The 26,505-nt window shown below is 36.2% G+C and overlaps 2 protein-coding genes across 2 annotated transcripts; both read left to right on the top strand.

Annotated features, from left to right (window-relative positions):
* The first annotated feature begins 5,773 nt into the window (after positions 1 to 5,773).
* LOC143303189 (uncharacterized) lies at positions 5,774 to 7,506 on the top strand. Its single transcript, XM_076621707.1, has 3 exons — positions 5,774 to 6,757; positions 6,833 to 6,904; positions 6,983 to 7,506. The coding sequence occupies exons 2-3, from the start codon at positions 6,857 to 6,859 to the stop codon at positions 7,394 to 7,396; spliced, it is 462 nt and encodes a 153-aa protein (XP_076477822.1). The 5' UTR covers positions 5,774 to 6,757; positions 6,833 to 6,856; the 3' UTR covers positions 7,397 to 7,506.
* A 7,686-nt stretch (positions 7,507 to 15,192) lies between these two features.
* Positions 15,193 to 16,925, top strand: LOC143303188 (uncharacterized). Its single transcript, XM_076621706.1, has 3 exons — positions 15,193 to 16,176; positions 16,252 to 16,323; positions 16,402 to 16,925. The coding sequence occupies exons 2-3, from the start codon at positions 16,276 to 16,278 to the stop codon at positions 16,813 to 16,815; spliced, it is 462 nt and encodes a 153-aa protein (XP_076477821.1). The 5' UTR covers positions 15,193 to 16,176; positions 16,252 to 16,275; the 3' UTR covers positions 16,816 to 16,925.
* Positions 16,926 to 26,505: the final 9,580 nt, after the last annotated feature.

Below are 26,505 nucleotides of genomic sequence, written 5' to 3'. Positions count from 1 at the left end.
CTGTGCTGTTTGATCATCGATATTTCGTCTTCTTTTGAGGTATAGTAGCGGGTGGGTGACTGAGCCGCATATTGCTCCTAATATGGCGATTCACATTCGTAAGTTTCACGTAACTGGTATCCGTGTGCGGCTATATCTATTATCGTTTTGATTAGTTTAAATATTGCGAGTATTCCAAATATTGCTGCACTGACAGTTCCAAATTCCATAAAACCAGTCCATAAGCTTGATACGGTATTTTTCGCTATTGTCGTTAATGTGTTTTGTCCATCATTCCCAGGATGTTTACTGTTCCAGGGACGATTGTTTTTCCTGTTGCTCCTCTGGCCAATGCGTTCAAGACTGCAGATTTTCTGCCGGGAACATGACGTGGTCCCGTAGTGCATCGAGGTCTTTTGGGTATATATTCCGCTCGTGGCCAACGACGATGGTGCTGAATATCGCCACGTTTGGCGCACGTCCGGGCGGAGTTCCTGTGGTGCGATTCCTTTGCCAAACGGGTAGTTCCGAGTAGCATTTTGTTGTATGTCGTACCTTTACTTGTACCGGAATTCATTTGACTATATGGACCGCTTCTCCTGCGATCAAAGCCATGTGTCCTGGGTTTTGGTTATGGTGTATGCAAATTCGTCGGGCGGTAAGTTTGCCAAGCTTAAAGCGTTCTCTATTAGTTTCTTCTGTGTGGTGTATCTTTGCGTCAGTGTATCATGGTATAATGTTTTCATTTCTCGAGTTTATCAGAAATAGGAATAACCTTTTATAGAAAAAGAAAATTTTATATTTATATATATTATATTTTTTTTCTTTCCTTTTTTCTTCTTTTTTTTCTTCTTCCCCTTTTTCTTCTTTTTTTTGTTTTTTTTTTTTTATTGTTAAAACCTTTGTTTTATTTTAGGTTTTACGTACTTGTTATCAGTGAAAATAAATATTATGAATACTACTTGGATTGTAATTATATACATATATGCGTACAAAATCCACTTCTACATGTTAGATATAATAATATAACAATACTACGTAGATTAATACATAATAAAATATCCTTTTACTCCGGTTATATTTATTACTAACTCTCAATTAATCTATCTTAATTATTTTCTAACCACTTTCTATATTTATCAGCTATTTTATTTCTTCTTGTTAATCTGCGAAATCCATGCATGTACACTTCCTTGTATGGTGATTGATTGTTCACGAGGTAAGTTGCACTTTCAATGTTTTCGTTATTCGTTGAACTAACACGTTTTACATTCAAACAGTAATTGGAACATTCGTAATAAACTTCTTTTCTTTTTCCAAGTTTCCGCTGTCTGTGTCATTCGACGAACAGTGCCACGCCTCCACAGCACCGTTATAACATTTAGCGATGCTGCTCTTTGCATTAAGGCAATTGAAGTTAATTCGTTCGTTTATTTTCAGCTGGTACATGGTGTTCCGCAAGCAGGGAACCATAACCTATTTTGCATGTAGACCTTCTTGTATGATGATTACTTGTTTACAAGGTAACTTTCACTTCCCCTCTTTTAATTATTTATTGAATCGACATGTTGTATATTCAAACAATAATTGGCGTACACATAATAATTTTCCCTTTTTCTTTTTAGGTTTTCGCTATCTGTATTATTCAACGAACAGTGTTATACCTCCTTTTGATTTATCCATAATATAGTTATAACATTTAGTAACCCTGTATTTTGCACCGAGACAATTGAGACTAATTTATTCACTTATTTTAGGTAGCTGTCATACATTATGTTCCGCGAACAACGATCCATAACCTATACTTACACGTACACTTTCTTGTTTGTTGATCACTTGTTCGCAAGGTAACTTTCACTTTCACTCTTTTAATTATTTATTGAATCAACACGTTTTATATTCAAACAATAATTAGAGTACATATAATAATTTTTCCTTTTCTCTTTTAGGTGTTCGATATCTGTATTATTCGACGAACAGCACTACAACATACACTACTGCACTACGTTGCCCACTGAAATCACTTTATTCATTGCTTATTTCGGTTATGCGCTAGTTTTAGCTTGTTTAAGTGCACTGTTCGCGGAATCCCTTTTACTTCAATCTTGACGTTCTGGTTCTGCAAGATTTCTAGCACCTTGTATGGTCCAGTATATTGATCGGAGAATTTTCCTTTACTAGGTTCTTTTAGTAGATATATCGAATCTCCTGTTTTAAAATCTTGAGGGTTAATTCGTCGATCGTTAGTCTTAGTTTGGATTTTATCAAATTTTCTCTTGCCATTCGTTGTACAGTGTTAATTTTATTGAACAGATCTTCGAGATATTCTGCGCATGTTGGTTCCGTGTTCTCTTCGATTGTTACTTCACCAATAGGTTCTCTGGCTAGATGTCCGAAACTAATTTGTGCGGGGAGAATTTCGTTCCTTTCCTTCATTTTAGTTTTTATTTTACGCCAAGACACAGGTTTACTGACATTGATCCAATTATCCAATTGCTTGCTAATAGCATTTAAGATACAAATTTTTGAGAGTGCCGCAGCCATATTAACCCAAAAATATTTTGTATATAGTATAGTGTGATACCATCCATATTTTCCTGGGGGAATCATAAGATCAGCACTACTTACTATGTTACCTACGTCAAATATTAGATGTAGTAACCAATAAAGTATTTTTAATCCAATTATAATCCAATGGCTAGCATATTTATTCAAGTTTTTATATATATCTTCGACTGGTGATTCCCTGTTTTCTCCCTTTTGATTTCTTTGAGCTCGTTGAACTTGCGTTTCTTCAGCTTGAAAATGTTTAGAATCCTTTTCCTTAGTTACCCTTGTTTCTTCTTCATTTATTTTATTCGCAGCACCTTTATTTTTCTCTACCTTTTCAGGATGAATAGTTTTACTGGAAGTGCTTATTATAATTAAATTATTATTTATTTGTATGGAACGTTTAGGAATATTTTTGGTAGATTTGGAATTATTCTTTGAATTTTTATTACAAACCTTTTTGCTTATAGATTCTGTTTTGGATTTAGGGATAGCTATATTTTTATTTTCTATAGTGTGATCTTCCTTGCAATTTAATGATTTGGCTTTGAGTTCGATAAAGTTTCCTTCTGATGGTTTTATAGAAGTTTTTGAGAGAGATGCACTCACTATCTCTTTTCCTATTATGGTTGAAACATTCACGAAATTCGTGGAGTCTTGCTTTTGTATCTTTGCCAAGTTGAACGTGGAGAGGCGATTTGCACTTCCCAGCGGGTCCAATATCTCTGTGAAGTTAGGCAGTGGATAAGCATTGCCTGTCGTCTCGTCGTTCAATTTCCTAGTTTCTGCTTTGTCTGAAAGTTCTTTGGCACTAATATTATTTATCTTGTTTGGTAACTCAGAAAATTTCTCACTCATGATCCTGTCTATGGCACCGTGCGTCCTTTTATTATTTAACGTGACATTATCCCTTATCACAGCAACGGAATGATGTTTGCATTGAAAAGTTGATTGGTTGAAATGATCAGCATCTCTCTTTTGATTTAGATCTCTATCGAGGTATTTATTTATGCGTTTTTCTTCCCAAGTTATTGCTCTTGTTTCTTTCCTGACATTTTCTTCTATTCCCGGGTTGTTTAGATGTTTCTGCGACGGCGGTACAAATCTCCAGTCCTGGCGGATGTTTACAGTATAGATACTATTGTATGGTGGATGAGCGTTGTTTTGGTTATAATTATCCGAAGGTGTCGGACGTTGGTATCGAATTCTATTGTTCACTTGTTTTAATTCTCGTGTTGCTTTCACGGCTTAGCGGTACGCATCGTCCAAGGATTGGTATCCTGCTATCTTTACTCGTAAATACACCTCGTTTGGGAGCCCCTTAACGAAAGCTTCCCTCGTGTCTCGATCTATCCTATCTTGAAATACGGTGCCGTACTCGTACCTTTCCCCGTTCATTATCGCCAGCCTGAGATCTTTGACGCGTTCTATGTAGTCCAAAATATCTTCTCCCGGTCGTTGAAATATTGTAGCTAATTCCCCTTTATATTCGTTAACCGTTTTTCCCGGACCGAACATATCTTTTAATTTATTCCCGAAATCGTTTAAACTTATTACTTCTGTGTCTTCTACGGCGAGAAACGCGTGTCCGCGAAGCTTATTCGTTAATAATTTTACTAACTGAGATTCTTGATGCCTAGGAACCATGTTTCGTGCACGCTCGCATGCTCTTAAAAATCGAAATACCGAGGGTCGATGTCCGTCGAACACTGGTACTGTCTCTATTGCATCTTTTAACTTAATTGATTGGGGATTAACTTCTATCGGTATTGTCGCTTGGGAAATTATCGGCGATGATACGGGTGTCTTGATTTCCTTTTTTATTTTCAGTGAACGCACATCGTCTTGTAATTTATTCGTTGTTGTACTCATGTCGCGAAAATTCGCATCCCATGCTTTAAGTTTTTCCGATAACATCAAGATCATGCCTTTGTCCAACGATTCTAATTTAGTCGACATTATTTCTTAGGTATATATTTTATCGATAATCGTGACAACTTTAATCCCTTGTGGAGCGAATCGAACCGTTTAAACCAACTTTAATCCTCCGTAGAGCGTATCCCACCGCTGCCACCAAAAATTTATTACTTTACTCTGTTACGTATCTATTTGTTTAAATCGATCAAATCTAAAGTTAAATTTTACTGAAAAATTTTTTTTTTATAGTTTGAGTTTTGAATTTAATCGGAAGGGAAATAAATTGAAATGATATTATTGTGTATTTAATACTGATTTAGATTTCTAATTAATACGGTAGTTGCTGCCACCAGAAATAGTCTAAGGACTATTTCAAAATATTTTATTTTTATTATTTTCTTTTACGCTTAATGGGTAGCGTTAACTGACGCTTAATGCAACTGGTAAACGAATTCCACTTTTCGGCTAACCTGCTATGCGCAGGGATACTAGCACGGGAGAGGATTAAAGCTGGGTAGAATAAATATTTTTCCTCGTTGAACGGATTTTTATTTGAATGTAAAATGGCTTAGGTTATTATATATATATTTTATTAGCTAGATAATATATATTTTAGCGTTGCTGGATTGGATAGGAATGTGAGATTTTTGGTTGTTTTATATAAATTTATTTTTACGTTTGACTTCTTCTTCTCTTTTAATTTCGCTGTAGTAGTTTGCCGTTAGGACCGAAACTCAATTCATTTACTACGATGGATTTTGTCACCACGATTTTCTTGCCTTTTGAGTTTAATAATCGGGGATGATTCTAACGATCCTCTCTGTGTGGGACTCGTGTGATTTCGCAAGCCTTGCCCAAAGACGGGTAATATTTTACCAACAGTGGGAGGAGGAATGCGAAGATCGATGGGTGTTTTCGATAAGCGAAAACACCGTTTGCACAAGCCAACACAGCGAACGATCCTTTGGTTAAATTCTCGAAGGGAAATTGTTCTGTTATATCTCTCTTACAATCGCATGCAATGATGGCAAGAATATCAGTTAATAGCAATGCCGGTATTGTTCTTAATTTTCGATTGACCCCGACGATGTATTTAATAGTCCTTTCTGTGCGGGACTTGTGTGATTTCGCAAGCCTTGCCCAAAGGCGGGTAATATTTTACCAACAATGGGAGGAGGAATGCGAAGATCAGTGGATGTTTCAGTAGTTGAAAACACCGTTCGCACAAGCCGACACAGCGGACAACTCTTTTGTTAAAAGTTTAAACAATGATTCTATCTTCAAAACCGTTCACGAAAATAAAACGAAATCGATGATAGGAAGTTCTAATTAAATTCTCGAGGGCAACGAGATTACCAGAGAAGAAGGAAATTTTCAAAATTAATTTTCTTACCTTGAGGAGTAGGTGCTGTCTGGTGCCATTGCCTCAGCCGCTCCGGTGGTCGTCGAAGTTTTGTTGGGTTTATTATTTGAACTCGAATATAGTTTACTATCAACTCTTACTTTATTTATCTATTTTAATACAGACTGAGCAATTCACTTAGCTGGATTAATACCGCAATTACAATGCGCGTTTGTGTTTAAACGATGAAATGAGGACTTCAAAGATAAAATTTTCTTTTTACTTAGTCGCGACTCTCTTTTCTTGACCGAAAAAATTAAGACCCCGAAACGCAAAATACTATACAAAATTTCTAAACGCAGTGACGAGCGCAATAACGAACGTAGTAATAAATTAATAATGGGCCGTAATAACAAACGATCACAAGAATTATGAACGAACTAATGAGCGAAGAATAATGAGCCGTAAGGAATGAACACTATAAAAAATGAACGAACGCAAATTATAAGAAGAATGGACACTATAATAATGAACAAAGAATAATGAACCGTAATAAGAATGTTCACCAGAATAATAATGAGCGCTGCGCTATGTTGCTACGCTTATTTATAATGCCATCCCCCACGGGGTGGTGGTCCACTGGGGGTACGCTTCCGTGGGAATCGGGATGTTGCAGTTTGGGCTTCTTGGAATCGTACGTGACAAAATGCAAATTCCATATTTCGACTTAGTTTTTATCAGTCCTGTGTTCCGCTGAGCTAGCGTCTAGGAGATTTGAAGCATTCCACGCTGATCTAGTCCTTTCCACGAGAAACTTCCACGTGCTGTACCGTGGGAATTACCGGTGTTCTTCGGCGCGTGGAAGGGCTGGTGGCTGCAGCATCATTATCATTTCAATGTTTACTGGGTAAACACACGCAACTCCGCTGCTCTCCCATAACAAGGACCTCCTCCTTCGAGTTGTTTTGCGTAAGTTTGGATGTTTGCATATTAAGGTTGTTTTTGTGATTTTGATTGTTTTTTCCTTTTTTGCTATTTCCCTAGGCTTCGGTGATCGACGTTCGAACAATGTTTGCGGAGTCGTTTCCATCAGAGGTTCCTTTCCAGACTTCCCTGGTACGTATTTAGTCTTGTTCTTAGTCCGCTTGATTCGTCCTGTTTCGTTTTATTTAAAATATACCGTGTTGTTCTCAGCCCAAGCGAAAGAGGGATTCCGAAGAACCCTTGGGCGACTCGGGAGGACCAATCAAACGCATGCGGCCCTGTGATAAACCACGAGTATCAGAGTGGTTGGAGGAACTATTCAACATTGGTGCCGAGGCCGTGTCGAAATTGGGCTTTGACGATTTGGTTACTTTCGACGAGAATTTCTTCGATGCAGAGACCGTCGTATTGGAGAGGGAACCCCCTCTGGTTGAAATCGTTGATACCGATCGTTGCGTGAAAGTTCGTTTTGCGAATGAAATTCCCGAAGAGGTTTTGGAGGCACATCTTCGTCACCATGCTTCTGGGAGAAAGGGAATTTCCCCTGTTGTGCGCTATTGGTGTAGGCGTGAGTTCAGCGAACTTTATCCCGGAGCTCCTTGCTTCGATTTTGATTTAGTGTAGCTGCTTCAATTTCGTTGGTTCGCTGTTTGATGTTCCTTATTATTATTAATTTTTTGATGTATTTTGTTTTGTGTTCAATATATATATATATATATATATTTTGAATGTGATAGTGTTAGGTTATCTATTTTACGTTTGTTATTTTTTTCAATTTTATATTTCCCCCCTTTTAATTAATTATATATATATATTTTTTTTTTACATTTGTAGTTGCGCATAGAATTTATTAAAGAAAAGTGTTAACAATGTGTTTTCATGATTTGTTTCTCGCGCCTGACTTTCATTAATCCCTAATATTCCTGTCGCCATGACGCGTGTAAATTCAACATGGCTGCTCATAAATGTCATCAGTAAAGTTTTTAGTGACGGGTCTTTAGTTTTGTTTGATATCGAAGTAATTTTTCGTCTGTCGCTCGTTTTTCCTTATTCTACCGCAATTAGAACATTTATTTATTAATATTGTTTTAAAGTGACAATAGTATAATATGTATATATATATATATATATGTTTATGTTGTGTGTCACTTCAATATGGCTAATGTTTTGTAATTCTTCGATTGCGTTATTTATTGTTTTGAGTAGTTTATTTTATAGAGTATTCGATAATATAAAACATATGCACTCACACATACATATATATATATATATATACACGTATTTATATGTATATTTCTCTCGTTCATGTAGTGTTCGTACGAAATGAAATGTTAATTATTTATTTTATATTAATTTCTTTTAATAAGATAGAACACGCACACGCACACGTATATATGTATATATTTCTGGCAAAGTGATTTTCATTTAGATTCTTTTGTGATATAGTGTTGTGTATTTGAGGTTATGTGTCAATCATTTGATTTCATATATACATATATATTTTGTATTGTGACAACATAGTATTGAAGGTTTTGTTTCTAGATTATTGTGCGTTTTATGTGTGTTTACATATTTGTGCTTGATGACAGAATTTCTGTAAGCAATTCCTCAAGTCGTTGCGGTGTTAATTATTTTGAGCGTTTGGCCTGTCGACAGGTTGTCGCTTGGTCCCAAGTGTTGCGTTGTGTGTTCTATTTCTTTTGTAGATTATTAATAGTGGTTTTAGTTTAGAAAATAGATTATTTATATGTTTATATAGAGACATGCATGTTTCATAATGTAGTTCTTATTTTATAATGCTTTACCGGCATGTAGGCTAGTTTTAAGTATGTATTTCAGATTGTAGAATGCACATAGATTAGTAGTAGTTTAGAATATAGATTTTTATATGTTTATATAGAGACATGCATGTTTCGTAGCGTAGTTCTTATTTTATAACTCTTTACCGGAACGTAGGCTAGTTTTAAGTATGTTTCTGTTTAATAGAATGCGCACACATATATATATGTTTCTGACAATGTAACTTTTATTTCTTTAATAATGCAATATTGTATGTTTTATGTATTCGTTAGACTATTAGTTTTTAACTTCGTATATACTTATATTTCATAAATTGATAATATTGTATTTGTTGCATAGTATTATAAGCACTAACACTAATATTTACTAGTTTATTACATATCTAGCATATATGTTTATACTTATATGTAACTCTCCAAGTTGATTGATTAAAATATATTTATATATACATGTATTTCTGGCGCTTCAATTATTTCCCTTTTTGTAGTTATTCTTATTTCCTGGTTTATTTGTTTGGTTCGTAACTCGTTCAATCCGTTAGCTGGTTTTATTTATTTTATTTTATACTGGTTGGATTTATTAGTCGCCCTCGCTTTGTTAATCCTTCCTTTAGTTTCGTAGCGCCGTGTGTTCGTTTGTGCATTCAAATCTTTATTCGCGTGTTTTGTATAGAATGGTTTTCTTGTTCTTGTTACGGCGCGTGCGGAGCGCGGGACGTGACATCCCCGCCCTTGGAGTTCAAATTTCCAAAGGAAATTTGACTGATGGTATCTCTGAGTTCGCTCAAGGCGGACGTAGATGTCGTTGGTAGTTGAGTGACTACCGGTGTTATCGATATCCCTTGAGGCTGTGCTGTTTGATCATCGATATTTCGTCTTCTTTTGAGGTATAGTAGCGGGTGGGTGACTGAGCCGCATATTGCTCCTAATATGGCGATTCACATTCGTAAGTTTCACGTAACTGGTATCCGTGTGCGGCTATATCTATTATCGTTTTGATTAGTTTAAATATTGCGAGTATTCCAAATATTGCTGCACTGACAGTTCCAAATTCCATAAAACCAGTCCATAAGCTTGATACGGTATTTTTCGCTATTGTCGTTAATGTGTTTTGTCCATCATTCCCAGGATGTTTACTGTTCCAGGGACGATTGTTTTTCCTGTTGCTCCTCTGGCCAATGCGTTCAAGACTGCAGATTTTCTGCCGGGAACATGACGTGGTCCCGTAGTGCATCGAGGTCTTTTGGGTATATATTCCGCTCGTGGCCAACGACGATGGTGCTGAATATCGCCACGTTTGGCGCACGTCCGGGCGGAGTTCCTGTGGTGCGATTCCTTTGCCAAACGGGTAGTTCCGAGTAGCATTTTGTTGTATGTCGTACCTTTACTTGTACCGGAATTCATTTGACTATATGGACCGCTTCTCCTGCGATCAAAGCCATGTGTCCTGGGTTTTGGTTATGGTGTATGCAAATTCGTCGGGCGGTAAGTTTGCCAAGCTTAAAGCGTTCTCTATTAGTTTCTTCTGTGTGGTGTATCTTTGCGTCAGTGTATCATGGTATAATGTTTTCATTTCTCGAGTTTATCAGAAATAGGAATAACCTTTTATAGAAAAAGAAAATTTTATATTTATATATATTATATTTTTTTTCTTTCCTTTTTTCTTCTTTTTTTTCTTCTTCCCCTTTTTCTTCTTTTTTTTGTTTTTTTTTTTTTATTGTTAAAACCTTTGTTTTATTTTAGGTTTTACGTACTTGTTATCAGTGAAAATAAATATTATGAATACTACTTGGATTGTAATTATATACATATATGCGTACAAAATCCACTTCTACATGTTAGATATAATAATATAACAATACTACGTAGATTAATACATAATAAAATATCCTTTTACTCCGGTTATATTTATTACTAACTCTCAATTAATCTATCTTAATTATTTTCTAACCACTTTCTATATTTATCAGCTATTTTATTTCTTCTTGTTAATCTGCGAAATCCATGCATGTACACTTCCTTGTATGGTGATTGATTGTTCACGAGGTAAGTTGCACTTTCAATGTTTTCGTTATTCGTTGAACTAACACGTTTTACATTCAAACAGTAATTGGAACATTCGTAATAAACTTCTTTTCTTTTTCCAAGTTTCCGCTGTCTGTGTCATTCGACGAACAGTGCCACGCCTCCACAGCACCGTTATAACATTTAGCGATGCTGCTCTTTGCATTAAGGCAATTGAAGTTAATTCGTTCGTTTATTTTCAGCTGGTACATGGTGTTCCGCAAGCAGGGAACCATAACCTATTTTGCATGTAGACCTTCTTGTATGATGATTACTTGTTTACAAGGTAACTTTCACTTCCCCTCTTTTAATTATTTATTGAATCGACATGTTGTATATTCAAACAATAATTGGCGTACACATAATAATTTTCCCTTTTTCTTTTTAGGTTTTCGCTATCTGTATTATTCAACGAACAGTGTTATACCTCCTTTTGATTTATCCATAATATAGTTATAACATTTAGTAACCCTGTATTTTGCACCGAGACAATTGAGACTAATTTATTCACTTATTTTAGGTAGCTGTCATACATTATGTTCCGCGAACAACGATCCATAACCTATACTTACACGTACACTTTCTTGTTTGTTGATCACTTGTTCGCAAGGTAACTTTCACTTTCACTCTTTTAATTATTTATTGAATCAACACGTTTTATATTCAAACAATAATTAGAGTACATATAATAATTTTTCCTTTTCTCTTTTAGGTGTTCGATATCTGTATTATTCGACGAACAGCACTACAACATACACTACTGCACTACGTTGCCCACTGAAATCACTTTATTCATTGCTTATTTCGGTTATGCGCTAGTTTTAGCTTGTTTAAGTGCACTGTTCGCGGAATCCCTTTTACTTCAATCTTGACGTTCTGGTTCTGCAAGATTTCTAGCACCTTGTATGGTCCAGTATATTGATCGGAGAATTTTCCTTTACTAGGTTCTTTTAGTAGATATATCGAATCTCCTGTTTTAAAATCTTGAGGGTTAATTCGTCGATCGTTAGTCTTAGTTTGGATTTTATCAAATTTTCTCTTGCCATTCGTTGTACAGTGTTAATTTTATTGAACAGATCTTCGAGATATTCTGCGCATGTTGGTTCCGTGTTCTCTTCGATTGTTACTTCACCAATAGGTTCTCTGGCTAGATGTCCGAAACTAATTTGTGCGGGGAGAATTTCGTTCCTTTCCTTCATTTTAGTTTTTATTTTACGCCAAGACACAGGTTTACTGACATTGATCCAATTATCCAATTGCTTGCTAATAGCATTTAAGATACAAATTTTTGAGAGTGCCGCAGCCATATTAACCCAAAAATATTTTGTATATAGTATAGTGTGATACCATCCATATTTTCCTGGGGGAATCATAAGATCAGCACTACTTACTATGTTACCTACGTCAAATATTAGATGTAGTAACCAATAAAGTATTTTTAATCCAATTATAATCCAATGGCTAGCATATTTATTCAAGTTTTTATATATATCTTCGACTGGTGATTCCCTGTTTTCTCCCTTTTGATTTCTTTGAGCTCGTTGAACTTGCGTTTCTTCAGCTTGAAAATGTTTAGAATCCTTTTCCTTAGTTACCCTTGTTTCTTCTTCATTTATTTTATTCGCAGCACCTTTATTTTTCTCTACCTTTTCAGGATGAATAGTTTTACTGGAAGTGCTTATTATAATTAAATTATTATTTATTTGTATGGAACGTTTAGGAATATTTTTGGTAGATTTGGAATTATTCTTTGAATTTTTATTACAAACCTTTTTGCTTATAGATTCTGTTTTGGATTTAGGGATAGCTATATTTTTATTTTCTATAGTGTGATCTTCCTTGCAATTTAATGATTTGGCTTTGAGTTCGATAAAGTTTCCTTCTGATGGTTTTATAGAAGTTTTTGAGAGAGATGCACTCACTATCTCTTTTCCTATTATGGTTGAAACATTCACGAAATTCGTGGAGTCTTGCTTTTGTATCTTTGCCAAGTTGAACGTGGAGAGGCGATTTGCACTTCCCAGCGGGTCCAATATCTCTGTGAAGTTAGGCAGTGGATAAGCATTGCCTGTCGTCTCGTCGTTCAATTTCCTAGTTTCTGCTTTGTCTGAAAGTTCTTTGGCACTAATATTATTTATCTTGTTTGGTAACTCAGAAAATTTCTCACTCATGATCCTGTCTATGGCACCGTGCGTCCTTTTATTATTTAACGTGACATTATCCCTTATCACAGCAACGGAATGATGTTTGCATTGAAAAGTTGATTGGTTGAAATGATCAGCATCTCTCTTTTGATTTAGATCTCTATCGAGGTATTTATTTATGCGTTTTTCTTCCCAAGTTATTGCTCTTGTTTCTTTCCTGACATTTTCTTCTATTCCCGGGTTGTTTAGATGTTTCTGCGACGGCGGTACAAATCTCCAGTCCTGGCGGATGTTTACAGTATAGATACTATTGTATGGTGGATGAGCGTTGTTTTGGTTATAATTATCCGAAGGTGTCGGACGTTGGTATCGAATTCTATTGTTCACTTGTTTTAATTCTCGTGTTGCTTTCACGGCTTAGCGGTACGCATCGTCCAAGGATTGGTATCCTGCTATCTTTACTCGTAAATACACCTCGTTTGGGAGCCCCTTAACGAAAGCTTCCCTCGTGTCTCGATCTATCCTATCTTGAAATACGGTGCCGTACTCGTACCTTTCCCCGTTCATTATCGCCAGCCTGAGATCTTTGACGCGTTCTATGTAGTCCAAAATATCTTCTCCCGGTCGTTGAAATATTGTAGCTAATTCCCCTTTATATTCGTTAACCGTTTTTCCCGGACCGAACATATCTTTTAATTTATTCCCGAAATCGTTTAAACTTATTACTTCTGTGTCTTCTACGGCGAGAAACGCGTGTCCGCGAAGCTTATTCGTTAATAATTTTACTAACTGAGATTCTTGATGCCTAGGAACCATGTTTCGTGCACGCTCGCATGCTCTTAAAAATCGAAATACCGAGGGTCGATGTCCGTCGAACACTGGTACTGTCTCTATTGCATCTTTTAACTTAATTGATTGGGGATTAACTTCTATCGGTATTGTCGCTTGGGAAATTATCGGCGATGATACGGGTGTCTTGATTTCCTTTTTTATTTTCAGTGAACGCACATCGTCTTGTAATTTATTCGTTGTTGTACTCATGTCGCGAAAATTCGCATCCCATGCTTTAAGTTTTTCCGATAACATCAAGATCATGCCTTTGTCCAACGATTCTAATTTAGTCGACATTATTTCTTAGGTATATATTTTATCGATAATCGTGACAACTTTAATCCCTTGTGGAGCGAATCGAACCGTTTAAACCAACTTTAATCCTCCGTAGAGCGTATCCCACCGCTGCCACCAAAAATTTATTACTTTACTCTGTTACGTATCTATTTGTTTAAATCGATCAAATCTAAAGTTAAATTTTACTGAAAAATTTTTTTTTTATAGTTTGAGTTTTGAATTTAATCGGAAGGGAAATAAATTGAAATGATATTATTGTGTATTTAATACTGATTTAGATTTCTAATTAATACGGTAGTTGCTGCCACCAGAAATAGTCTAAGGACTATTTCAAAATATTTTATTTTTATTATTTTCTTTTACGCTTAATGGGTAGCGTTAACTGACGCTTAATGCAACTGGTAAACGAATTCCACTTTTCGGCTAACCTGCTATGCGCAGGGATACTAGCACGGGAGAGGATTAAAGCTGGGTAGAATAAATATTTTTCCTCGTTGAACGGATTTTTATTTGAATGTAAAATGGCTTAGGTTATTATATATATATTTTATTAGCTAGATAATATATATTTTAGCGTTGCTGGATTGGATAGGAATGTGAGATTTTTGGTTGTTTTATATAAATTTATTTTTACGTTTGACTTCTTCTTCTCTTTTAATTTCGCTGTAGTAGTTTGCCGTTAGGACCGAAACTCAATTCATTTACTACGATGGATTTTGTCACCACGATTTTCTTGCCTTTTGAGTTTAATAATCGGGGATGATTCTAACGATCCTCTCTGTGTGGGACTCGTGTGATTTCGCAAGCCTTGCCCAAAGACGGGTAATATTTTACCAACAGTGGGAGGAGGAATGCGAAGATCGATGGGTGTTTTCGATAAGCGAAAACACCGTTTGCACAAGCCAACACAGCGAACGATCCTTTGGTTAAATTCTCGAAGGGAAATTGTTCTGTTATATCTCTCTTACAATCGCATGCAATGATGGCAAGAATATCAGTTAATAGCAATGCCGGTATTGTTCTTAATTTTCGATTGACCCCGACGATGTATTTAATAGTCCTTTCTGTGCGGGACTTGTGTGATTTCGCAAGCCTTGCCCAAAGGCGGGTAATATTTTACCAACAATGGGAGGAGGAATGCGAAGATCAGTGGATGTTTCAGTAGTTGAAAACACCGTTCGCACAAGCCGACACAGCGGACAACTCTTTTGTTAAAAGTTTAAACAATGATTCTATCTTCAAAACCGTTCACGAAAATAAAACGAAATCGATGATAGGAAGTTCTAATTAAATTCTCGAGGGCAACGAGATTACCAGAGAAGAAGGAAATTTTCAAAATTAATTTTCTTACCTTGAGGAGTAGGTGCTGTCTGGTGCCATTGCCTCAGCCGCTCCGGTGGTCGTCGAAGTTTTGTTGGGTTTATTATTTGAACTCGAATATAGTTTACTATCAACTCTTACTTTATTTATCTATTTTAATACAGACTGAGCAATTCACTTAGCTGGATTAATACCGCAATTACAATGCGCGTTTGTGTTTAAACGATGAAATGAGGACTTCAAAGATAAAATTTTCTTTTTACTTAGTCGCGACTCTCTTTTCTTGACCGAAAAAATTAAGACCCCGAAACGCAAAATACTATACAAAATTTCTAAACGCAGTGACGAGCGCAATAACGAACGTAGTAATAAATTAATAATGGGCCGTAATAACAAACGATCACAAGAATTATGAACGAACTAATGAGCGAAGAATAATGAGCCGTAAGGAATGAACACTATAAAAAATGAACGAACGCAAATTATAAGAAGAATGGACACTATAATAATGAACAAAGAATAATGAACCGTAATAAGAATGTTCACCAGAATAATAATGAGCGCTGCGCTATGTTGCTACGCTTATTTATAATGCCATCCCCCACGGGGTGGTGGTCCACTGGGGGTACGCTTCCGTGGGAATCGGGATGTTGCAGTTTGGGCTTCTTGGAATCGTACGTGACAAAATGCAAATTCCATATTTCGACTTAGTTTTTATCAGTCCTGTGTTCCGCTGAGCTAGCGTCTAGGAGATTTGAAGCATTCCACGCTGATCTAGTCCTTTCCACGAGAAACTTCCACGTGCTGTACCGTGGGAATTACCGGTGTTCTTCGGCGCGTGGAAGGGCTGGTGGCTGCAGCATCATTATCATTTCAATGTTTACTGGGTAAACACACGCAACTCCGCTGCTCTCCCATAACAAGGACCTCCTCCTTCGAGTTGTTTTGCGTAAGTTTGGATGTTTGCATATTAAGGTTGTTTTTGTGATTTTGATTGTTTTTTCCTTTTTTGCTATTTCCCTAGGCTTCGGTGATCGACGTTCGAACAATGTTTGCGGAGTCGTTTCCATCAGAGGTTCCTTTCCAGACTTCCCTGGTACGTATTTAGTCTTGTTCTTAGTCCGCTTGATTCGTCCTGTTTCGTTTTATTTAAAATATACCGTGTTGTTCTCAGCCCAAGCGAAAGAGGGATTCCGAAGAACCCTTGGGCGACTCGGGAGGACCAATCAAACGCATGCGGCCCTGTGATAAACCACGAGTATCAGAGTGGTTGGAGGAACTATTCAACATTGGTGCCGAGGCCGTGTCGAAATTGGGCTTTGACGATTTGGTTACTTTCGACGAGAATTTCTTCGATGCAGAGACCGTCGTATTGGAGAGGGAACCCCCTCTGGTTGAAATCGTTGATACCGATCGTTGCGTGAAAGTTCGTTTTGCGAATGAAATTCCCGAAGAGGTTTTGGAGGCACATCTTCGTCACCATGCTTCTGGGAGAAAGGGAATTTCCCCTGTTGTGCGCTATTGGTGTAGGCGTGAGTTCAGCGAACTTTATCCCGGAGCTCCTTGCTTCGATTTTGATTTAGTGTAGCTGCTTCAATTTCGTTGGTTCGCTGTTTGATGTTCCTTATTATTATTAATTTTTTGATGTATTTTGTTTTGTGTTCAATATATATATATATATATATATTTTGAATGTGATAGTGTTAGGTTATCTATTTTACGTTTGTTATTTTTTTCAATTTTATATTTCCCCCCTTTTAATTAATTATATATATATATTTTTTTTTTACATTTGTAGTTGCGCATAGAATTTATTAAAGAAAAGTGTTAACAATGTGTTTTCATGATTTGTTTCTCGCGCCTGACTTTCATTAATCCCTAATATTCCTGTCGCCATGACGCGTGTAAATTCAACATGGCTGCTCATAAATGTCATCAGTAAAGTTTTTAGTGACGGGTCTTTAGTTTTGTTTGATATCGAAGTAATTTTTCGTCTGTCGCTCGTTTTTCCTTATTCTACCGCAATTAGAACATTTATTTATTAATATTGTTTTAAAGTGACAATAGTATAATATGTATATATATATATATATATGTTTATGTTGTGTGTCACTTCAATATGGCTAATGTTTTGTAATTCTTCGATTGCGTTATTTATTGTTTTGAGTAGTTTATTTTATAGAGTATTCGATAATATAAAACATATGCACTCACACATACATATATATATATATATATACACGTATTTATATGTATATTTCTCTCGTTCATGTAGTGTTCGTACGAAATGAAATGTTAATTATTTATTTTATATTAATTTCTTTTAATAAGATAGAACACGCACACGCACACGTATATATGTATATATTTCTGGCAAAGTGATTTTCATTTAGATTCTTTTGTGATATAGTGTTGTGTATTTGAGGTTATGTGTCAATCATTTGATTTCATATATACATATATATTTTGTATTGTGACAACATAGTATTGAAGGTTTTGTTTCTAGATTATTGTGCGTTTTATGTGTGTTTACATATTTGTGCTTGATGACAGAATTTCTGTAAGCAATTCCTCAAGTCGTTGCGGTGTTAATTATTTTGAGCGTTTGGCCTGTCGACAGGTTGTCGCTTGGTCCCAAGTGTTGCGTTGTGTGTTCTATTTCTTTTGTAGATTATTAATAGTGGTTTTAGTTTAGAAAATAGATTATTTATATGTTTATATAGAGACATGCATGTTTCATAATGTAGTTCTTATTTTATAATGCTTTACCGGCATGTAGGCTAGTTTTAAGTATGTATTTCAGATTGTAGAATGCACATAGATTAGTAGTAGTTTAGAATATAGATTTTTATATGTTTATATAGAGACATGCATGTTTCGTAGCGTAGTTCTTATTTTATAACTCTTTACCGGAACGTAGGCTAGTTTTAAGTATGTTTCTGTTTAATAGAATGCGCACACATATATATATGTTTCTGACAATGTAACTTTTATTTCTTTAATAATGCAATATTGTATGTTTTATGTATTCGTTAGACTATTAGTTTTTAACTTCGTATATACTTATATTTCATAAATTGATAATATTGTATTTGTTGCATAGTATTATAAGCACTAACACTAATATTTACTAGTTTATTACATATCTAGCATATATGTTTATACTTATATGTAACTCTCCAAGTTGATTGATTAAAATATATTTATATATACATGTATTTCTGGCGCTTCAATTATTTCCCTTTTTGTAGTTATTCTTATTTCCTGGTTTATTTGTTTGGTTCGTAACTCGTTCAATCCGTTAGCTGGTTTTATTTATTTTATTTTATACTGGTTGGATTTATTAGTCGCCCTCGCTTTGTTAATCCTTCCTTTAGTTTCGTAGCGCCGTGTGTTCGTTTGTGCATTCAAATCTTTATTCGCGTGTTTTGTATAGAATGGTTTTCTTGTTCTTGTTACGGCGCGTGCGGAGCGCGGGACGTGACATCCCCGCCCTTGGAGTTCAAATTTCCAAAGGAAATTTGACTGATGGTATCTCTGAGTTCGCTCAAGGCGGACGTAGATGTCGTTGGTAGTTGAGTGACTACCGGTGTTATCGATATCCCTTGAGGCTGTGCTGTTTGATCATCGATATTTCGTCTTCTTTTGAGGTATAGTAGCGGGTGGGTGACTGAGCCGCATATTGCTCCTAATATGGCGATTCACATTCGTAAGTTTCACGTAACTGGTATCCGTGTGCGGCTATATCTATTATCGTTTTGATTAGTTTAAATATTGCGAGTATTCCAAATATTGCTGCACTGACAGTTCCAAATTCCATAAAACCAGTCCATAAGCTTGATACGGTATTTTTCGCTATTGTCGTTAATGTGTTTTGTCCATCATTCCCAGGATGTTTACTGTTCCAGGGACGATTGTTTTTCCTGTTGCTCCTCTGGCCAATGCGTTCAAGACTGCAGATTTTCTGCCGGGAACATGACGTGGTCCCGTAGTGCATCGAGGTCTTTTGGGTATATATTCCGCTCGTGGCCAACGACGATGGTGCTGAATATCGCCACGTTTGGCGCACGTCCGGGCGGAGTTCCTGTGGTGCGATTCCTTTGCCAAACGGGTAGTTCCGAGTAGCATTTTGTTGTATGTCGTACCTTTACTTGTACCGGAATTCATTTGACTATATGGACCGCTTCTCCTGCGATCAAAGCCATGTGTCCTGGGTTTTGGTTATGGTGTATGCAAATTCGTCGGGCGGTAAGTTTGCCAAGCTTAAAGCGTTCTCTATTAGTTTCTTCTGTGTGGTGTATCTTTGCGTCAGTGTATCATGGTATAATGTTTTCATTTCTCGAGTTTATCAGAAATAGGAATAACCTTTTATAGAAAAAGAAAATTTTATATTTATATATATTATATTTTTTTTCTTTCCTTTTTTCTTCTTTTTTTTCTTCTTCCCCTTTTTCTTCTTTTTTTTGTTTTTTTTTTTTTATTGTTAAAACCTTTGTTTTATTTTAGGTTTTACGTACTTGTTATCAGTGAAAATAAATATTATGAATACTACTTGGATTGTAATTATATACATATATGCGTACAAAATCCACTTCTACATGTTAGATATAATAATATAACAATACTACGTAGATTAATACATAATAAAATATCCTTTTACTCCGGTTATATTTATTACTAACTCTCAATTAATCTATCTTAATTATTTTCTAACCACTTTCTATATTTATCAGCTATTTTATTTCTTCTTGTTAATCTGCGAAATCCATGCATGTACACTTCCTTGTATGGTGATTGATTGTTCACGAGGTAAGTTGCACTTTCAATGTTTTCGTTATTCGTTGAACTAACACGTTTTACATTCAAACAGTAATTGGAACATTCGTAATAAACTTCTTTTCTTTTTCCAAGTTTCCGCTGTCTGTGTCATTCGACGAACAGTGCCACGCCTCCACAGCACCGTTATAACATTTAGCGATGCTGCTCTTTGCATTAAGGCAATTGAAGTTAATTCGTTCGTTTATTTTCAGCTGGTACATGGTGTTCCGCAAGCAGGGAACCATAACCTATTTTGCATGTAGACCTTCTTGTATGATGATTACTTGTTTACAAGGTAACTTTCACTTCCCCTCTTTTAATTATTTATTGAATCGACATGTTGTATATTCAAACAATAATTGGCGTACACATAATAATTTTCCCTTTTTCTTTTTAGGTTTTCGCTATCTGTATTATTCAACGAACAGTGTTATACCTCCTTTTGATTTATCCATAATATAGTTATAACATTTAGTAACCCTGTATTTTGCACCGAGACAATTGAGACTAATTTATTCACTTATTTTAGGTAGCTGTCATACATTATGTTCCGCGAACAACGATCCATAACCTATACTTACACGTACACTTTCTTGTTTGTTGATCACTTGTTCGCAAGGTAACTTTCACTTTCACTCTTTTAATTATTTATTGAATCAACACGTTTTATATTCAAACAATAATTAGAGTACATATAATAATTTTTCCTTTTCTCTTTTAGGTGTTCGATATCTGTATTATTCGACGAACAGCACTACAACATACACTACTGCACTACGTTGCCCACTGAAATCACTTTATTCATTGCTTATTTCGGTTATGCGCTAGTTTTAGCTTGTTTAAGTGCACTGTTCGCGGAATCCCTTTTACTTCAATCTTGACGTTCTGGTTCTGCAAGATTTCTAGCACCTTGTATGGTCCAGTATATTGATCGGAGAATTTTCCTTTACTAGGTTCTTTTAGTAGATATATCGAATCTCCTGTTTTAAAATCTTGAGGGTTAATTCGTCGATCGTTAGTCTTAGTTTGGATTTTATCAAATTTTCTCTTGCCATTCGTTGTACAGTGTTAATTTTATTGAACAGATCTTCGAGATATTCTGCGCATGTTGGTTCCGTGTTCTCTTCGATTGTTACTTCACCAATAGGTTCTCTGGCTAGATGTCCGAAACTAATTTGTGCGGGGAGAATTTCGTTCCTTTCCTTCATTTTAGTTTTTATTTTACGCCAAGACACAGGTTTACTGACATTGATCCAATTATCCAATTGCTTGCTAATAGCATTTAAGATACAAATTTTTGAGAGTGCCGCAGCCATATTAACCCAAAAATATTTTGTATATAGTATAGTGTGATACCATCCATATTTTCCTGGGGGAATCATAAGATCAGCACTACTTACTATGTTACCTACGTCAAATATTAGATGTAGTAACCAATAAAGTATTTTTAATCCAATTATAATCCAATGGCTAGCATATTTATTCAAGTTTTTATATATATCTTCGACTGGTGATTCCCTGTTTTCTCCCTTTTGATTTCTTTGAGCTCGTTGAACTTGCGTTTCTTCAGCTTGAAAATGTTTAGAATCCTTTTCCTTAGTTACCCTTGTTTCTTCTTCATTTATTTTATTCGCAGCACCTTTATTTTTCTCTACCTTTTCAGGATGAATAGTTTTACTGGAAGTGCTTATTATAATTAAATTATTATTTATTTGTATGGAACGTTTAGGAATATTTTTGGTAGATTTGGAATTATTCTTTGAATTTTTATTACAAACCTTTTTGCTTATAGATTCTGTTTTGGATTTAGGGATAGCTATATTTTTATTTTCTATAGTGTGATCTTCCTTGCAATTTAATGATTTGGCTTTGAGTTCGATAAAGTTTCCTTCTGATGGTTTTATAGAAGTTTTTGAGAGAGATGCACTCACTATCTCTTTTCCTATTATGGTTGAAACATTCACGAAATTCGTGGAGTCTTGCTTTTGTATCTTTGCCAAGTTGAACGTGGAGAGGCGATTTGCACTTCCCAGCGGGTCCAATATCTCTGTGAAGTTAGGCAGTGGATAAGCATTGCCTGTCGTCTCGTCGTTCAATTTCCTAGTTTCTGCTTTGTCTGAAAGTTCTTTGGCACTAATATTATTTATCTTGTTTGGTAACTCAGAAAATTTCTCACTCATGATCCTGTCTATGGCACCGTGCGTCCTTTTATTATTTAACGTGACATTATCCCTTATCACAGCAACGGAATGATGTTTGCATTGAAAAGTTGATTGGTTGAAATGATCAGCATCTCTCTTTTGATTTAGATCTCTATCGAGGTATTTATTTATGCGTTTTTCTTCCCAAGTTATTGCTCTTGTTTCTTTCCTGACATTTTCTTCTATTCCCGGGTTGTTTAGATGTTTCTGCGACGGCGGTACAAATCTCCAGTCCTGGCGGATGTTTACAGTATAGATACTATTGTATGGTGGATGAGCGTTGTTTTGGTTATAATTATCCGAAGGTGTCGGACGTTGGTATCGAATTCTATTGTTCACTTGTTTTAATTCTCGTGTTGCTTTCACGGCTTAGCGGTACGCATCGTCCAAGGATTGGTATCCTGCTATCTTTACTCGTAAATACACCTCGTTTGGGAGCCCCTTAACGAAAGCTTCCCTCGTGTCTCGATCTATCCTATCTTGAAATACGGTGCCGTACTCGTACCTTTCCCCGTTCATTATCGCCAGCCTGAGATCTTTGACGCGTTCTATGTAGTCCAAAATATCTTCTCCCGGTCGTTGAAATATTGTAGCTAATTCCCCTTTATATTCGTTAACCGTTTTTCCCGGACCGAACATATCTTTTAATTTATTCCCGAAATCGTTTAAACTTATTACTTCTGTGTCTTCTACGGCGAGAAACGCGTGTCCGCGAAGCTTATTCGTTAATAATTTTACTAACTGAGATTCTTGATGCCTAGGAACCATGTTTCGTGCACGCTCGCATGCTCTTAAAAATCGAAATACCGAGGGTCGATGTCCGTCGAACACTGGTACTGTCTCTATTGCATCTTTTAACTTAATTGATTGGGGATTAACTTCTATCGGTATTGTCGCTTGGGAAATTATCGGCGATGATACGGGTGTCTTGATTTCCTTTTTTATTTTCAGTGAACGCACATCGTCTTGTAATTTATTCGTTGTTGTACTCATGTCGCGAAAATTCGCATCCCATGCTTTAAGTTTTTCCGATAACATCAAGATCATGCCTTTGTCCAACGATTCTAATTTAGTCGACATTATTTCTTAGGTATATATTTTATCGATAATCGTGACAACTTTAATCCCTTGTGGAGCGAATCGAACCGTTTAAACCAACTTTAATCCTCCGTAGAGCGTATCCCACCGCTGCCACCAAAAATTTATTACTTTACTCTGTTACGTATCTATTTGTTTAAATCGATCAAATCTAAAGTTAAATTTTACTGAAAAATTTTTTTTTTATAGTTTGAGTTTTGAATTTAATCGGAAGGGAAATAAATTGAAATGATATTATTGTGTATTTAATACTGATTTAGATTTCTAATTAATACGGTAGTTGCTGCCACCAGAAATAGTCTAAGGACTATTTCAAAATATTTTATTTTTATTATTTTCTTTTACGCTTAATGGGTAGCGTTAACTGACGCTTAATGCAACTGGTAAACGAATTCCACTTTTCGGCTAACCTGCTATGCGCAGGGATACTAGCACGGGAGAGGATTAAAGCTGGGTAGAATAAATATTTTTCCTCGTTGAACGGATTTTTATTTGAATGTAAAATGGCTTAGGTTATTATATATATATTTTATTAGCTAGATAATATATATTTTAGCGTTGCTGGATTGGATAGGAATGTGAGATTTTTGGTTGTTTTATATAAATTTATTTTTACGTTTGACTTCTTCTTCTCTTTTAATTTCGCTGTAGTAGTTTGCCGTTAGGACCGAAACTCAATTCATTTACTACGATGGATTTTGTCACCACGATTTTCTTGCCTTTTGAGTTTAATAATCGGGGATGATTCTAACGATCCTCTCTGTGTGGGACTCGTGTGATTTCGCAAGCCTTGCCCAAAGACGGGTAATATTTTACCAACAGTGGGAGGAGGAATGCGAAGATCGATGGGTGTTTTCGATAAGCGAAAACACCGTTTGCACAAGCCAACACAGCGAACGATCCTTTGGTTAAATTCTCGAAGGGAAATTGTTCTGTTATATCTCTCTTACAATCGCATGCAATGATGGCAAGAATATCAGTTAATAGCAATGCCGGTATTGTTCTTAATTTTCGATTGACCCCGACGATGTATTTAATAGTCCTTTCTGTGCGGGACTTGTGTGATTTCGCAAGCCTTGCCCAAAGGCGGGTAATATTTTACCAACAATGGGAGGAGGAATGCGAAGATCAGTGGATGTTTCAGTAGTTGAAAACACCGTTCGCACAAGCCGACACAGCGGACAACTCTTTTGTTAAAAGTTTAAACAATGATTCTATCTTCAAAACCGTTCACGAAAATAAAACGAAATCGATGATAGGAAGTTCTAATTCAATTCTCGAGGGCAACGAGATTACCAGAGAAGAAGGAAATTTTCAAAATTAATTTTCTTACCTTGAGGAGTAGGTGCTGTCTGGTGCCATTGCCTCAGCCGCTCCGGTGGTCGTCGAAGTTTTGTTGGGTTTATTATTTGAACTCGAATATAGTTTACTATCAACTCTTACTTTATTTATCTATTTTAATACAGACTGAGCAATTCACTTAGCTGGATTAATACCGCAATTACAATGCGCGTTTGTGTTTAAACGATGAAATGAGGACTTCAAAGATAAAATTTTCTTTTTACTTAGTCGCGACTCTCTTTTCTTGACCGAAAAAATTAAGACCCCGAAACGCAAAATACTATACAAAATTTCTAAACGCAGTGACGAGCGCAATAACGAACGTAGTAATAAATTAATAATGGGCCGTAATAACAAACGATCACAAGAATTATGAACGAACTAATGAGCGAAGAATAATGAGCCGTAAGGAATGAACACTATAAAAAATGAACGAACGCAAATTATAAGAAGAATGGACACTATAATAATGAACAAAGAATAATGAACCGTAATAAGAATGTTCACCAGAATAATAATGAGCGCTGCGCTATGTTGCTACGCTTATTTATAATGCCATCCCCCACGGGGTGGTGGTCCACTGGGGGTACGCTTCCGTGGGAATCGGGATGTTGCAGTTTGGGCTTCTTGGAATCGTACGTGACAAAATGCAAATTCCATATTTCGACTTAGTTTTTATCAGTCCTGTGTTCCGCTGAGCTAGCGTCTAGGAGATTTGAAGCATTCCACGCTGATCTAGTCCTTTCCACGAGAAACTTCCACGTGCTGTACCGTGGGAATTACCGGTGTTCTTCGGCGCGTGGAAGGGCTGGTGGCTGCAGCATCATTATCATTTCAATGTTTACTGGGTAAACACACGCAACTCCGCTGCTCTCCCATAACAAGGACCTCCTCCTTCGAGTTGTTTTGCGTAAGTTTGGATGTTTGCATATTAAGGTTGTTTTTGTGATTTTGATTGTTTTTTCCTTTTTTGCTATTTCCCTAGGCTTCGGTGATCGACGTTCGAACAATGTTTGCGGAGTCGTTTCCATCAGAGGTTCCTTTCCAGACTTCCCTGGTACGTATTTAGTCTTGTTCTTAGTCCGCTTGATTCGTCCTGTTTCGTTTTATTTAAAATATACCGTGTTGTTCTCAGCCCAAGCGAAAGAGGGATTCCGAAGAACCCTTGGGCGACTCGGGAGGACCAATCAAACGCATGCGGCCCTGTGATAAACCACGAGTATCAGAGTGGTTGGAGGAACTATTCAACATTGGTGCCGAGGCCGTGTCGAAATTGGGCTTTGACGATTTGGTTACTTTCGACGAGAATTTCTTCGATGCAGAGACCGTCGTATTGGAGAGGGAACCCCCTCTGGTTGAAATCGTTGATACCGATCGTTGCGTGAAAGTTCGTTTTGCGAATGAAATTCCCGAAGAGGTTTTGGAGGCACATCTTCGTCACCATGCTTCTGGGAGAAAGGGAATTTCCCCTGTTGTGCGCTATTGGTGTAGGCGTGAGTTCAGCGAACTTTATCCCGGAGCTCCTTGCTTCGATTTTGATTTAGTGTAGCTGCTTCAATTTCGTTGGTTCGCTGTTTGATGTTCCTTATTATTATTAATTTTTTGATGTATTTTGTTTTGTGTTCAATATATATATATATATATATATATATTTTGAATGTGATAGTGTTAGGTTATCTATTTTACGTTTGTTATTTTTTTCAATTTTATATTTCCCCCCTTTTAATTAATTATATATATATATTTTTTTTTTACATTTGTAGTTGCGCATAGAATTTATTAAAGAAAAGTGTTAACAATGTGTTTTCATGATTTGTTTC

The sequence above is a fragment of the Bombus vancouverensis genome, chromosome 9, assembly GCF_051014615.1.
Source record: "Bombus vancouverensis nearcticus chromosome 9, iyBomVanc1_principal, whole genome shotgun sequence".
NCBI classification, from domain to species: Eukaryota; Metazoa; Arthropoda; class Insecta; order Hymenoptera; family Apidae; genus Bombus; species Bombus vancouverensis.
Note: the sequence above shows the minus strand (reverse complement) of the source record. Positions and strands in the feature narration are given on the sequence as shown.

Bases quoted from the DNA above. Each gene is read 5' to 3' on its own strand.
- LOC143303188 (XM_076621706.1), top strand. From the start codon at position 16,276: ATGTTTGCGGAGTCGTTTCCATCAGAGGTTCCTTTCCAGACTTCCCTG. The intron at 16,324-16,401 runs GTACGTATTTAG...TGTTGTTCTCAG, and splicing joins TTCCTTTCCAGACTTCCCTG to CCCAAGCGAAAGAGGGATTC.
- LOC143303189 (XM_076621707.1), top strand. From the start codon at position 6,857: ATGTTTGCGGAGTCGTTTCCATCAGAGGTTCCTTTCCAGACTTCCCTG. The intron at 6,905-6,982 runs GTACGTATTTAG...TGTTGTTCTCAG, and splicing joins TTCCTTTCCAGACTTCCCTG to CCCAAGCGAAAGAGGGATTC.